The 12,583-nt window shown below is 44.3% G+C and overlaps 1 protein-coding gene across 1 annotated transcript in view; it reads right to left on the bottom strand.

Moving 5' to 3' along the window:
• The window catches only part of ANXA4 (annexin A4), a 70,687-nt gene that overhangs the window by 39,563 nt on the left and 18,541 nt on the right, over window positions 1-12,583 (bottom strand). The window contains exon 2 of the mRNA XM_006748017.3: window positions 4-62. Within this exon, the coding sequence (XP_006748080.1) occupies window positions 4-6 (3 nt within the window). The 5' untranslated portion in view covers window positions 7-62. The remainder of the gene's footprint in view (window positions 1-3; window positions 63-12,583) is intronic.

Raw genomic sequence — 12,583 nt, 5'->3', positions numbered from 1 at the left:
TACCATGGCCGTGACTCTCTCTATACCAGGATCAGAGTTCAGTTACCCGAGCAGAAGTTCCTCTGTGAAAAAAGCAGAGGGGAAATTACTGTGATGAGAGATGTATCATTAAAATCATTAATCAGGATAACTTGTAGTTTGCAGAAGTTAAACCATTAGGAAATAACACCCACTGTCATCGAAAGGCCAGCTACTGATTAGCCAAAGATACAAAGGCCGGGTTAATAATTAAAGAGAAACTGCTCAAGCAAACAAGTTTATTACTCCAACAAAACACTTTCCGACCTGCTCTTCTGTCTGGAGATACACATTACAGAAGTGGTTCCTATTGTTTGTTAGGATGAAGTACATTACTTGTAGTCAAGGCAAACCTGGATTCCGAACAGTAAGCTCTAGTGGAACAGAACAGGTGCCTCCTTGGAGAGAAAAGATAATGCAGCCGTGTTAGGGAAAAGCACGGCACTGTAGCCCACACTCTGTGTGTGCGTTTGTCTGTGCGCGTGTGTGCACGCATGAGTGTGTGCGTGTGTGTGAGGACGGCTGGCGGCCAGCCCACATTAGACTTGTCATTTCCAGACGACCATTTTCACGGCCACCATCTCGGGATGTGCAGGTGCTTCTTCCCTCAAAGCTGTAGCCTTACACTCTCAGCTTTGTCCTCCGTTCTGTGCAGCAAGGATGCTCGATCATTGCACATGTACTCGGTCACTCAGAATGCAAGGAATGACTTGACTCTGGGCTAGGACTCTTGGTCTCATGATTGACAGGCAGTCCTCTGAGGGACAGGCCAACTGACTTCCTGTTTCCATATCTGAGTCCTATGGAAAAGGCTGCTTTCCTAAGCATTTTGTTAGCTCCTTGATACTCAAAAGAATCATCCTGGAGCCAGAAGCATGGGCATCCCCTGGGAGCAGTCTCAGGCCCCCCCACCCCCACCCCAGACCTACTGCTAGAGTCTGCATTTTAACAAGATTCCCCCAATATTTGCCTGCACAGTACTTTGAAAAGCACTGGCCTAGGCCACCTTACCAAGCAGCACTTTTCAATTATACCCCGAGAATTACTAAATCCTTTCCACTTTATTACCGATTGAGTCAATCTGCTCACATTCACTTCATCTTTCAGCTCTCCTGAGGCTCAGCTCCATTCTTCCTTGTCTCCCATCACTGCAGACTTGCCTTATAACCACTTAGGGAGCTCAATTCTTTCCTGAGGGGAATGCCAACTTGTTCTGGGGCACAGCCTGAGCAAAGGTGGGAATAAGCAGTGGCTTCGGGGACAATGAGGAGACGAGGCTGCTGGGGCAGAGGGCTCATTCCAGGGAAGGCTCAGAGATAGGGCTGGAAAAGCAGGTAGAGAACTGACAGGCAAGGCCTTGTATGCCCAGCTGAGGAGTGTGACTTGATACTGTAGGTAATGGAAAAATAGTGGAAAAGTTTTGGTTTTTGCAGAGAAATGATAGAACAAAAGACATGCTTCCTTCCACAAGACCCTATTCTACAGAACAGACAGGAGAGACAGGGTCAGGAAGGCTTGAGAAAGCACTGAGGAACAGACAGGCAGAGGCAGAGACCTAGATGGGGTGTGGCACCTGGAATAGGATATACATAGGAAATATTTGGAAGGAATTCTTTACTGGATTTAGTAGCTCATGGACTGTATGGATTTATTTACTCAATCACCCAATATTCATAAAGTACCTCTATATTCCAGACACTGTTCTAGTCGACAGAGATAATACAGTGAGTAAGACAAAGAACATGACTTCAAAGAGTTTACAGTCTACCAGGAAAGGCAGACAACAAATAAACAAATAAATAAATAAGATGATTTCAGATATCAGTAAGATGAAAGTACAACAGGACAATGCTATTGAACACGGATCAGCAAACTACAGCTCATGGGCCAAATCCTGTTTTTTGAATGGCCTACAAGTTAAGAATGGTTTTTATATATTTTTTTTTTTTTAAAGATTTTATTTATTTGACAGAGAGAGACACAGCGAGAGTGGGAACACAAGCAGGGGGAGTGGGAGAGGGAGAAGCAGGCTTCCCGCGGAGCAGGGAGCCCGATGCGGGGCTCGATCCCAGGACCCTGAGATCAAGACCTGAGCCGAAGGCAGGCGCTTAACGACTGAGCCACCCAGGCGCCCCATGGTTTTTATATTTTCAATGGTTGGCAAAAAGTCAAAAGAATAATATTTTGTGACACATGAACGTTATATAAAATTCAAATCTCAGTGTTCATAAATAGACTCACTGGAGCTTGGTTATACCTGTTTGTTTACATATTATCTACAGCTGCTTTCATGCTACAACAGTAGAACTGAACGGCTGTGACGGACTATATGGCTCACAAAGCTGAAGATATTTAATATCTGGCCCTTCACAGACAAAATTTGCTGAATCCTGGGTTGGAAGATGATGTGATCAGGTCACTGGGAAGGGGCTAGCCTGGACAGGGTGGCAAGAAGACGTCTGAGCGAAGACCTGAATGGGGAGAGAGGCTAGCTATTCAGTGCTGGAGGAGAACTACTGAAGGCAGAAGGAACAGTTAATGCAAAGGCCCTGAGGCAGCAATGAACTTACTGTGTTTGAGGAATGAACAACTGCATCATGAACAAGGGCCAGAGTGGCATGAATTGGGGTTGGAGTAGGGTCAAGACTATCTGTGGGAGCAGGAAGGGGTATTTCTTGTTTGTCCAGAATGTGCTAGGGGAAGCCAAGAGCAGGGCTCTTTGAGACTTAGCCATGATTTTGTCTGGAGGCCCTGTTTCACATCATATGAATGATCAAAATGCGCCAATATCCCTCATTAAGTATAATTTATATGTGAGTTGGGTTGAGTTTCTGCTAATTGGTAGACAATCTAGCAGACCCAGTTTAAGGAACAAGGGCCCTCCCTTTGTTTCTATATAGTTTTGGAATATGGTAATCCTCCCTTATCTGTGTTTTTGGGCAACGGCAATCCAGAAGCAGGTGATTCTCCTTCTGACATCAAGTCAATGGTAGCCTAATGCTACTTCACAACACCTACATCATTCACCTCACTTTATCTCATCACACAGACATTTTATCAGCTCATATCATCACAAGAAGAAGGGTAACTACAGGGGCGCCTGGGTGGCTCGGTCAGTTAAGCACCTGCCTTCGGCTCAGGTCATGATCCCAGGGTCCTGGGCTCCTTGCTCAGTGGGGAGCCTGCTTCTCCATTTCCCTCTGCCCCTCCCCCCGTTCGTGCTCTCTCGCTTGCTCTCTCTCAAGTAAATAAATAAAATCTTTAAAAAAAAAGGGTAACCACAGTACAATAAGATATTTTGAGAGACCACATTCATATAACTTTTATTATATCATTAGAATTGTTTTATTTTATTATTAGTTCTTGTTGTTAATCTCTTACTCTGCCTAATTTATAAATTAAACTTGATCATAGGCATGTACGTATAGAGAAAAACAGCATAAATAGGGTTCCATACTACCTACAGTTTCAGGCATCTGTTGGGGCTCTTGGAACGTATACCCCATGGATAAGGGGGAGTTGCTGTAGATGACAACAAGTAAGGAGGCAGGGAAGAGAACCACGTCTTCCAAAAGCCAGCCTTTAACATAAATACTTCCAATCCTTTTGACCACATCAAGAAGTGGAAAAAAATGCTTGCACAAAACCTTCTGGAAATACTGAGAATCTTATTCAATGAGCTAGAAATAATTTACTAAAGGGAAAAAAATGTATCATGCTTGAACACACGGTGCTTTTAGCCAATTATTTTGAAACTTGGACAGCACACAGCTTTAGTCCATTTACATAGAGACAGCTGTTGTATATTTGTTATTTACTAGCACCAAGCAAGTTTCTCAATAGGTTATAGAAATGAAGGCAGGAAATGGTACTCCTTGATCAGATATCAGATAACACATGTAAAGTTGACCCACGCTCACGCTTACTGGCACAGTGTCTGGCACCTAGTAAGGTGTCAGGAACTCTTGGCAAGGATGGGTGGGGAGTGGAAAGGAGGGGAAGGAATCACTCGGACCACCCCCTGGAACAGAACTGTCACAAGAAGGCATTGGTGCTTCAGTGGTAGAATTCTCGCCTCCCAGAATTGCCACAGGCCTCTTCTTAACTGCACAAAATGATCGGCTCCCAAAGAATGCCATGCCCTTCTTCTGGAAGCTCAACCTCTAAAAGTCCTCCCACATTCTCCTCCAGCCTGAAGAGCCAAGGATTCTTTATAGGAACCCTTCTCTGCCACAGCTTCCTTGATCCATTCATTCTTTCTCTCTGAAGGCCAGCCTACAAGTCCACAAACCGAACAGTATCCCCAGGTTCCTAATGACTCAGACTTTGTGTGGGGGTTTCCAAAGCTTCTTGGCTGCTCACAGGTGGGGCAAAATAATTAGCAACTGTGCCTCAGTTTTAGGAAAAAGGCAAACCCACTCAGGTTTGGGCACGGCTCCAATGACCTTAAAAGCATCAGGGGCTCTTCAAGATGGGAAGATGAAGACGGAAGGGCCCATATGTGAGTGATGTCTAAAAAACTCTAAGGGTTATGCATTCTGGAGTCGGGGTGAGGGGGGGGGGACTGCAACTTCTTTATCATACCTGAACTCTACAACTAGGGCTCACAATAGGGCTCCTGAAAATGTTAAGACACGGTTTTAGAGCAACTGAAAGAAAGCTGGGAACACAACATAAGAGACATATCCCAAGAGCAGTTACATAGGGAATACTGAGTTATAAATAAGTTCAACTTATTGCAGGAAAGATTACAAAAATTTGCACAAGTAATTAATGATGGCTTCATAAAAAAAATTAGATGTCGAGAACAGATCGATACTGTTTTCTGCTTAGGTGTACAAGAAGATCATTTTTACACCGTCCCACAAACTGCCCTATTGTAACACTGCTAGAAATGACCTCAAGTAGAAAGTTCCTTATGTCCTTCGGGCAGCTACATGGAACAAGGAACTCGGACTTCATGGAATATTTAAGGAGGCCATACTGGAGGGGGCAGTGTGGTGGACTCCTCCCCACTCACCCAGAATTTGGAAAACAGGCCAATTAGATGGTTTCCTGCGCATCAGACTGGTAAAATCTGCAAAACAACCATCAAAACAAAGATATGCAAATTCATTTATGAGAAAGAATGGCTCCTGACCTATGGCCAGTTTGCCGAAAGCATTAGCATATTTAAAGAAAGATGGTGTGTGAGCTCCACATAAAATCCTCAGAGAGGCTTACTTTGAAATAGTCATCAAAGCCCTGTCCTAAGGAAAGGGTGGCTTGGCCCTAGATCCAATGGCCCAGGATCAGATATTTCCCATGGCTGTGTCATCTATCTAATACCCTTTGTTCTGATTCCGTGATTGCCAAGCAACCCCTGGACTAGAGTTTGGCTTCCCACATGGACCTGTCTTCAGAGTACTGGAGCATAAGGATTTTTGTCTCAGTAACAATTACATTTTTTTTTTAAGATCTTATTTATTTATTTGAGAGATAGAGCACAAGCAGGGGTGGGGAGAGGCAGACGGGGAGGGAGAAGCAGGCTCCTCGTGGAGCAGGGAGCCCGGGGCTCATCCCAGGACCCCAGGATCATGACCTGAGCCAAAGGCAGACACTTAGCTGACTGAGCCACCCAGGCGCCCCATATATTTCTCAAGGTAATAAAGATATTATCAGCATGTGCGTGGTGAGCCTGTAAATATGAACCTGTCCCTGAGAGCTGAACCCCTTCCTGGTGTGCTAATGAATGCAATTTCTCTGGTCCTGCTGGATGTGGCACCATGTTGAATTTACCCCAGTACTGGATGCTCCCCTTGGAACCCCAACATAACTTGGTGGCCTCCATCCAGATTCATGACATTGACCCTGGTCCCAGGAGGGGCAACCGGAATGTTCATTAGGAAGGGATTTGCTGTCCTTGTGACACATTCTTACTGAGTCCCTCTCTTCCCTGGAAGATCACATGTGAGTGAGTCATTCACCATTTTTCTCTGGTACGCAGTTTCATTTTGCATCCCACGGGATGACAAATTTAAACTTCTAGCCTGTGGATTCATGGAGGGTGTGCCGGGGCCCCGCCCAAGCACTTCAAAACTGTCTATGAAATAGGAAAATGAATGCAACCCAAACTCCTTGGAGCTTAGATCCTTCGAAAAGTAAAGGAAGTTTTGTTGCCGTGATGGGGTTTGAGTCTGGAGAAATAAGCATTTTCAAACATTTAATCAAAGGCCAAGTGTATAAGGCAAAGGAAGGCTGACAAATTTGGAAACCTGACTGCTAAGAATCTTAGGGAAGAATCTATTCCAGCCCCGCACCTGGCAAACAACTTATTGACAGTCTTTTGTCCAAATTTTAGCCACTTATTCACAGCATGGTGGGGGACAATAATAATAATTTCAATCCATAAATAATTCTAAAACACGCGTTTCACATACAATTTAAAACATCCCCACTCCTTCTCTGTCGTTTCCACATCATGCCAAAGTCTATTAAAACCTTTTCTCTATGCCAAAGATTCCTTTGTCCAAAAGGCAGGGGGAAGGAGGGAAGGTACATTTTTTAAGTACTCCTCTACATTATCTTAATTGATCTATCCAATAACCTTTGGAGTCAGGACTACTACCTCCACTTTGCAAACCAGCTGGATGATATAATAATGAAAGCTGGCTACGGTGAGTTCTTATTACATTAAGAGATAAGATTAGAAAAATAAAAAGATAGCTGAGGTGGTCTAAATGCTTGCTGAGCAAGGGGCTGGGTCCTATACTCCCAGTTCAATGCTTGCCTTGCTAGATGTCTCTGTACTTCACATAATACCTCGGTTTCCCCAGGCACAAGCTTTGAGTAGGGCACAATCAAAGCATATTCTGATAAGCTTTGTAAATGTGTAGCTACCCTTCCTTGTTTCTCTGCATTCTGTATTCAGCTTGCACAGAATAGTGCTTCGGGTTTTCCTAAGTGTTATCTGAGCAACTCCCAGTACCACGTGTGGACTGAAGACTTGTGGCATTCTCATCGGCTGGTCTTTTGTTGGTAGCAGTGCTTTGTTTTGTTTTGTTTAACTCTTAATTGCAAACAAACTGGATTCCCCTCCTCTCAGGACAGTGACCATAGAAACAAGAAGTTGATGTACTGGTAATGCTGATTATTGCTCACAATCATGGGACTGATAGGATAGTTTCACTGATGTTTCATGCACATTTGTTCATTCATTCATTCATTCATTCATTCAACAAACATGATCGGAATGCCTGCCCCATGCCAGGCACCATTTTAGGTGCTAAAAAGCATACCGTAGGGGCAGCTGGGTGACTCAGTCGGTTAAGCAGCTGCCTTCAGCTCAGGTCATGATCCCAGGGTTCTGGTACGAGCCCAGCATCGGGCTCCCTGCTCAGCGGGGAGCCTGCTTCTCCCTCTCCCTCTGCCCTTCCCCCTGCTTGTGCTCTCTCTCTTTCTCTCTGTCAAATAAATAAATCTTTAAAAAAAATTTTTTAAAAAGCATACCTTAATTCCCACCTATATACCCTTCATGCAGAGAATATCCCCTATGCTCTGGTCAAGAGTAGTCTATCATTTAAAAAAGAAATCTTGGGGATGCCTGGGTGGCTCAGTTGGTTAAGAGTCTGCCTTTGGCTCAGGTCATGATTCCAGGGTGCTGGGATCAAGTCCAGCATCGGGCTCCTTGCTCAGCGGGGAGTCTGCTTCTCCCTCTGCCTGCTGCTCCCCCTGCTTGGGCTCTCTCCCTAACAAATAAAATCTTTAAAAAAAAAAAAAAAAAGAAAAAATCTTGGAGGCTGCTGGAGATAACTCCATTGAACTTGCTTCCCATTGCAAGGACCCTCTACCAAACCTTCCTGAATGGTCACCTCCAGCCTTTAGTCATCCTCCCTCTGGTCATGGGGCTCATCCTCCATGGGGCAGGCTCAGCATCAGGAAAGCTAGCCTTGTATTCCTTGCTCTATTCACTGGAGCTAGAGAGACTTTATTTGTAGGTAAATATTCATTGACCACTTAGTTGTATCGAGTGCCCAAGTGCTTTTATCCATATGGTATCATTTTGCCCTCTCACTGTCTAGTGATAACATAAGTTTAGAGGGGCACCTGGGTGGCTCAGTCATTAAGCGTCTGCCTTCGGCTCAGGTCATGGTCCCAGGGTCCTGGGATCGAGCTCCGCATCGGGCTCCCTGCTCCACGGGAAGCCTGCTTCTCCCTCTCCCACTCCCCCTGCTTGTGTTCCTGCTCTTGCTGTGTCTCTCTCTGTCAAATAAATAAATAAATAAATCTTTAAAAAAACCATAAGTTTAGAAAAGTTAGGCATAGTGCCCAAGGTCACTGCAGTAGTAGGCGGTAGGAGCTGTTTCTTCACGGTCTGTCTGACTCTGTAGACATTTATATCATACAGGCCAAATGCACACACGTGGCCACGTGCATACAGGCAGGCGACAATGCTAGGAGCTCTTAGAGTAATAATGGAATAAATATTGTAAACTGTCACATTTTTGCTGAGCTAGATGCATTCTTGTTCTTCATATCTTTAACAAGCTGGGTGCAAAACAAAATCAAACAAAACCACGACAAAAATATTCCTCTCCCAGACTTATCTGGCAGCAAGTGGCTACACTTTGGCAGACAGCTCCCAATCAAAAGTGTCGAATACAAGACTGTTGGCTCTCTGAAGGGAAAGCACATTTCGTTTTTCTTTTTTTAAGATTTATTTATTTATTTGAGAGAGAGAGAGAGCACGAGTCAGCGAGTAGGGGGTGGGGTGGAGGGAGAGAATCTTTCAAGCAGACTCCCCATCAGCAGGGAGCCCCACACGGGGCCCCATGGGGGGCCATCGGGGCCAATCCCACCACCCATGAGATCACAACCTGAGCTGAAACCAAGAGCTGGATGCCCAACTGACTGAGCCACCCAGGCACCCCATGAAGAAAAAGCACATTTCCAACCCACATGCCCCTGCCCTAGTTCAGCCATCCAGCCTCTCCGGTGCAAAACAATGTAGCAAAACAACGTAACACAGCTCCGTGATAACGTTTTTTGGAGCAGACACGGTCAGAGTAGTGCCTTCCCCAGGGAGAGACACAAGGATTCCATCCAAGCACATTCTGTGCCCATCTTCCCCACCCCCCATGTCAAGATCCAGCATCCTGAGCTGAGTATGGTGTGTGTGTGGGGGGGGGGGGTCATGGCTGATCCAACCATAATACGAAAGTGCCCACGAAGTGCAGCCTGCCTCAGAGACTGACTGATGCAGCATGCTCTTGGGGTAGTCTGAATCGAGTATCAAAGGAGGTTAGAAATAATGACCCCATTTGGTTATATGTATCATACTGCCAGCAATATTAAGACTACCCAGGGTATACCAGTAGGGGGAGAAAGAAGGAATGCCAGAAATAGCTCGTCTGGCTTATGCTATGAACCAAAAACATTACGGGCTTTCATTCAAAGCCTAAGATGGGTTTGGCACAGCTGTGACATGTTTTCTCAAGCCCTAGATGGCAGTTACTTATGCTCTGTGCTATGGCAGTGATGTTCTAGACTTAGAAGAAGTATTCTTTTTATCTTCCAGAGTTGCTTCTCCCCTGTGTCAGATCAAAATGTCCAGCAAAGCACAGGTGAGAGAGTAATTCCAAGGTTGAGATATAAGTGCCCCAAGAAAGCAGGAGTAGAAATGGGGGGGGGGGGACACTTGCTCCAGAAAGAGCTCATTTCTGCCAGTGTAGGGCCGTCAGGGTAGAGAAGACCTCAGAGAATGCCCAGCCCACCCCTTCATTTTGCAGATGGAATGCCCGTCTACAGGGAAGTGGTGGGTCTGCCCTGTGGGTCATATGCATGGTAATAATGCATTGGGTTCTCTCCCCTGACCTGAGGTATGGCAGATGCTGGTATCCCACGAGGATGGGAGAATCCATGCCATCCTTCTGACGAGAAACAGCAACAGGAAGATCCAAGCCTGAGTGTGGTGCAGCCAACCTCACGGTCTAGCTGCTAATTTCACATGATGGTGGGAACTCCTCCCTCAGAGACCATGTCATCCTTCCTCTACAACAACGAGGCTAGAGCCTGGAGCCCAACCAACTTGGGTTTATAACTCTCCTATATACACTTGTAGCTGTATGATTTGGGGCAAGTTATTGTTTCTCTGTACTTCAGTCTCCTCATTGGTAACATGGAATTAGTAACAAAATTACGTTATAGGGTTGTTGCAAAGATTAAACCAGTTATTGCATCATACAAAGTACTTAGAATAGTGCACACATCATGTACTCAACAAATGTTAACTATTCTTTTTATTACTATTCTCTCCAGGTAACCTTTGTCTGCCACATCTACATATTCTAGCATTACCTGTTCAGTGAGCTGTTTAAGGCATGGGTTACCAACTCCACCTGTATTAAAAACTAATCTGTGGAGTACAGAGTTCAGGCTTTCACATCTACCACCAACACGTCAAACCGGACTTCCCATATGGTGTTTTTGGCCACCAAGTCTGTGTGTGTCTGTACTCTGACAAGATCACTGTCCTCACACTACTAGGTATTTACCCCAAAGATACAAATGTAGTGATCCGAAGGGGTACATGCACCCCAATGTTTATAGCAGCACTGTCCACAATAGCCAAACTATGGAAAGAGCCAAGATGTCCATCGACAGATGAATGGATAAAGAAGATGTGATACACACACACACACACACACACACACACACACACACAGTGGAATATTACTCAGCCATCAAAAAGAATGAAATCTTGCCACCTGCAATGATGTAGATGGAACTAGAGGGTATAATACTAAGCAAAATAAGTCAGACAGTGAAAGACAATTATCATATGATCCCACTCATATGTGGAATTTAAGAAACAGAACAGAGGATCATAGGGGAAGAGAGAAAAAAATAAAAGACAAAATCAGAGAGGGAGACAAACCATAAGAGACTCTTAATCATAGGAAACAAACTGAGGGTTGCTGGAGGGGAGGGGGCTGGGGGATGGGATAACTAGATGATGGACATTAAGGAGGGCACATGATGTAATGAGCACTGGGTGTTATATAAGACTGATGAATCACTGAACTCTACCTCTGAAACCAACAATACACTATATGTTAATTAATTGAATTTTAATTAATTAATTCATTTTTAAAAAGATCATTGTCCTCACAGCTGTCTGAATGCTAAGACAGCACCTTCCTTGGACTCTGCTCACAGGATTTCCATCCTGGGCCCCCACTTTCCAAGGACTGGAGGTAGTGATGAGGCAGAGGATACTAACTGTAGAGGAGCATGAGAGAGGTAACTTTAGGTGGTGTTAGAGATGTTCCTTAGCTTGATTCTTGATTGGGGTAGTAGTACCCAATTATATGCATTCGTCAAAACTTATTCAAACTTACTCAACTCCCCTCACACCCATTAGGATGGCTCCTATAAACACACACACACACACCCGCACGCACACACAGAAAATAACAGGTGTTGGGGAAGATGTAGAGAAAGTGGAACACTTGAGTACTGCTGGTAGGAATGTAAAATGGTAGAGCCACTATGAAAATCAGTAGGTCAGTTCCTCAAAAAAATATAAATTGGATAATTACTATATGATCCGGCAATTTCACTTCTGGCTATATATTCTAGGCATATACACTTCTGGATACATATATATTCTTTCAAAAGAACTGAAAGCCAGGACTTGGAGAGATATTTGTATACCCATGTTCAGGACAGTATTATTCACAACCAAAAGGTGGAACCATGTACAACCCATGTGTCAATTGACGGATGGATAAAGAAGATCTGGTACATACATGCATAAAATGGAATATTATTCAGCCTTAAAGAGTAAGGCGTGTTGATGTGTGCTACAACATGGATGAACCCTGAGGACACTGTGCTAAGTGAAAAAGTCACAAATACTGTATAATTCCTCTCAGAGAAGTCAAATTCATAAGACAGAAAGTGGAATAGCAGTGCCAGGGGGTAGAAGGGAGAAAGAATAATTTAGCACGTACAGAGCTTCAGTTTTACAAAATGGAAAGAGTTCTGTGGATTAGATGGTGGTGATGGTTACAAAACACTGTAAATGTGCTTAAGGGTACTCAACTATACACTAAAAAATGGCTAAGATGGTAAATTTTATCCTAGGTGTATTTTACCACAATTTTTTAGAATAGTTTTTTTTTTTAAACGTGAACTCCATAAAAAAAAAAAAAGCACCAAACTAACAACGTAAGATCTGTGCATTTTATTGTATGTAAATTATACCTCAATAAAATAATACACATCTATACAGCTTAAGAGGTCAAGGTCTCAGCTTTGTAGGTTGGTAATGGCCTCTTAGGGGAAGCACGTTGCTATTATCCTTCATTGAGCAATACCTACTTTTTTTTTTTTTTTTTAAAGATTTTATTTATTTATTTGACAGAGAAAGACACAGCGAGAGAGGGAACACAAACAGGGAGTGGGAGAGGGAGAAGCAGACTCCCTGCCGAGCAGGGAGCCCGATGCGGGACTCGATCCCGGGACTCCAGGATCATGACCTGAGCCGAAGGCAGTCGCTTAACCAACTGAGCCACCCAGGCGC

Source organism: Leptonychotes weddellii, chromosome 10, assembly GCF_054177405.1.
Source record: "Leptonychotes weddellii isolate Sample4059 chromosome 10, ASM5417740v2, whole genome shotgun sequence".
Classification (NCBI taxonomy): Eukaryota; Metazoa; Chordata; class Mammalia; order Carnivora; family Phocidae; genus Leptonychotes; species Leptonychotes weddellii.
Note: the sequence above shows the minus strand (reverse complement) of the source record. Positions and strands in the feature narration are given on the sequence as shown.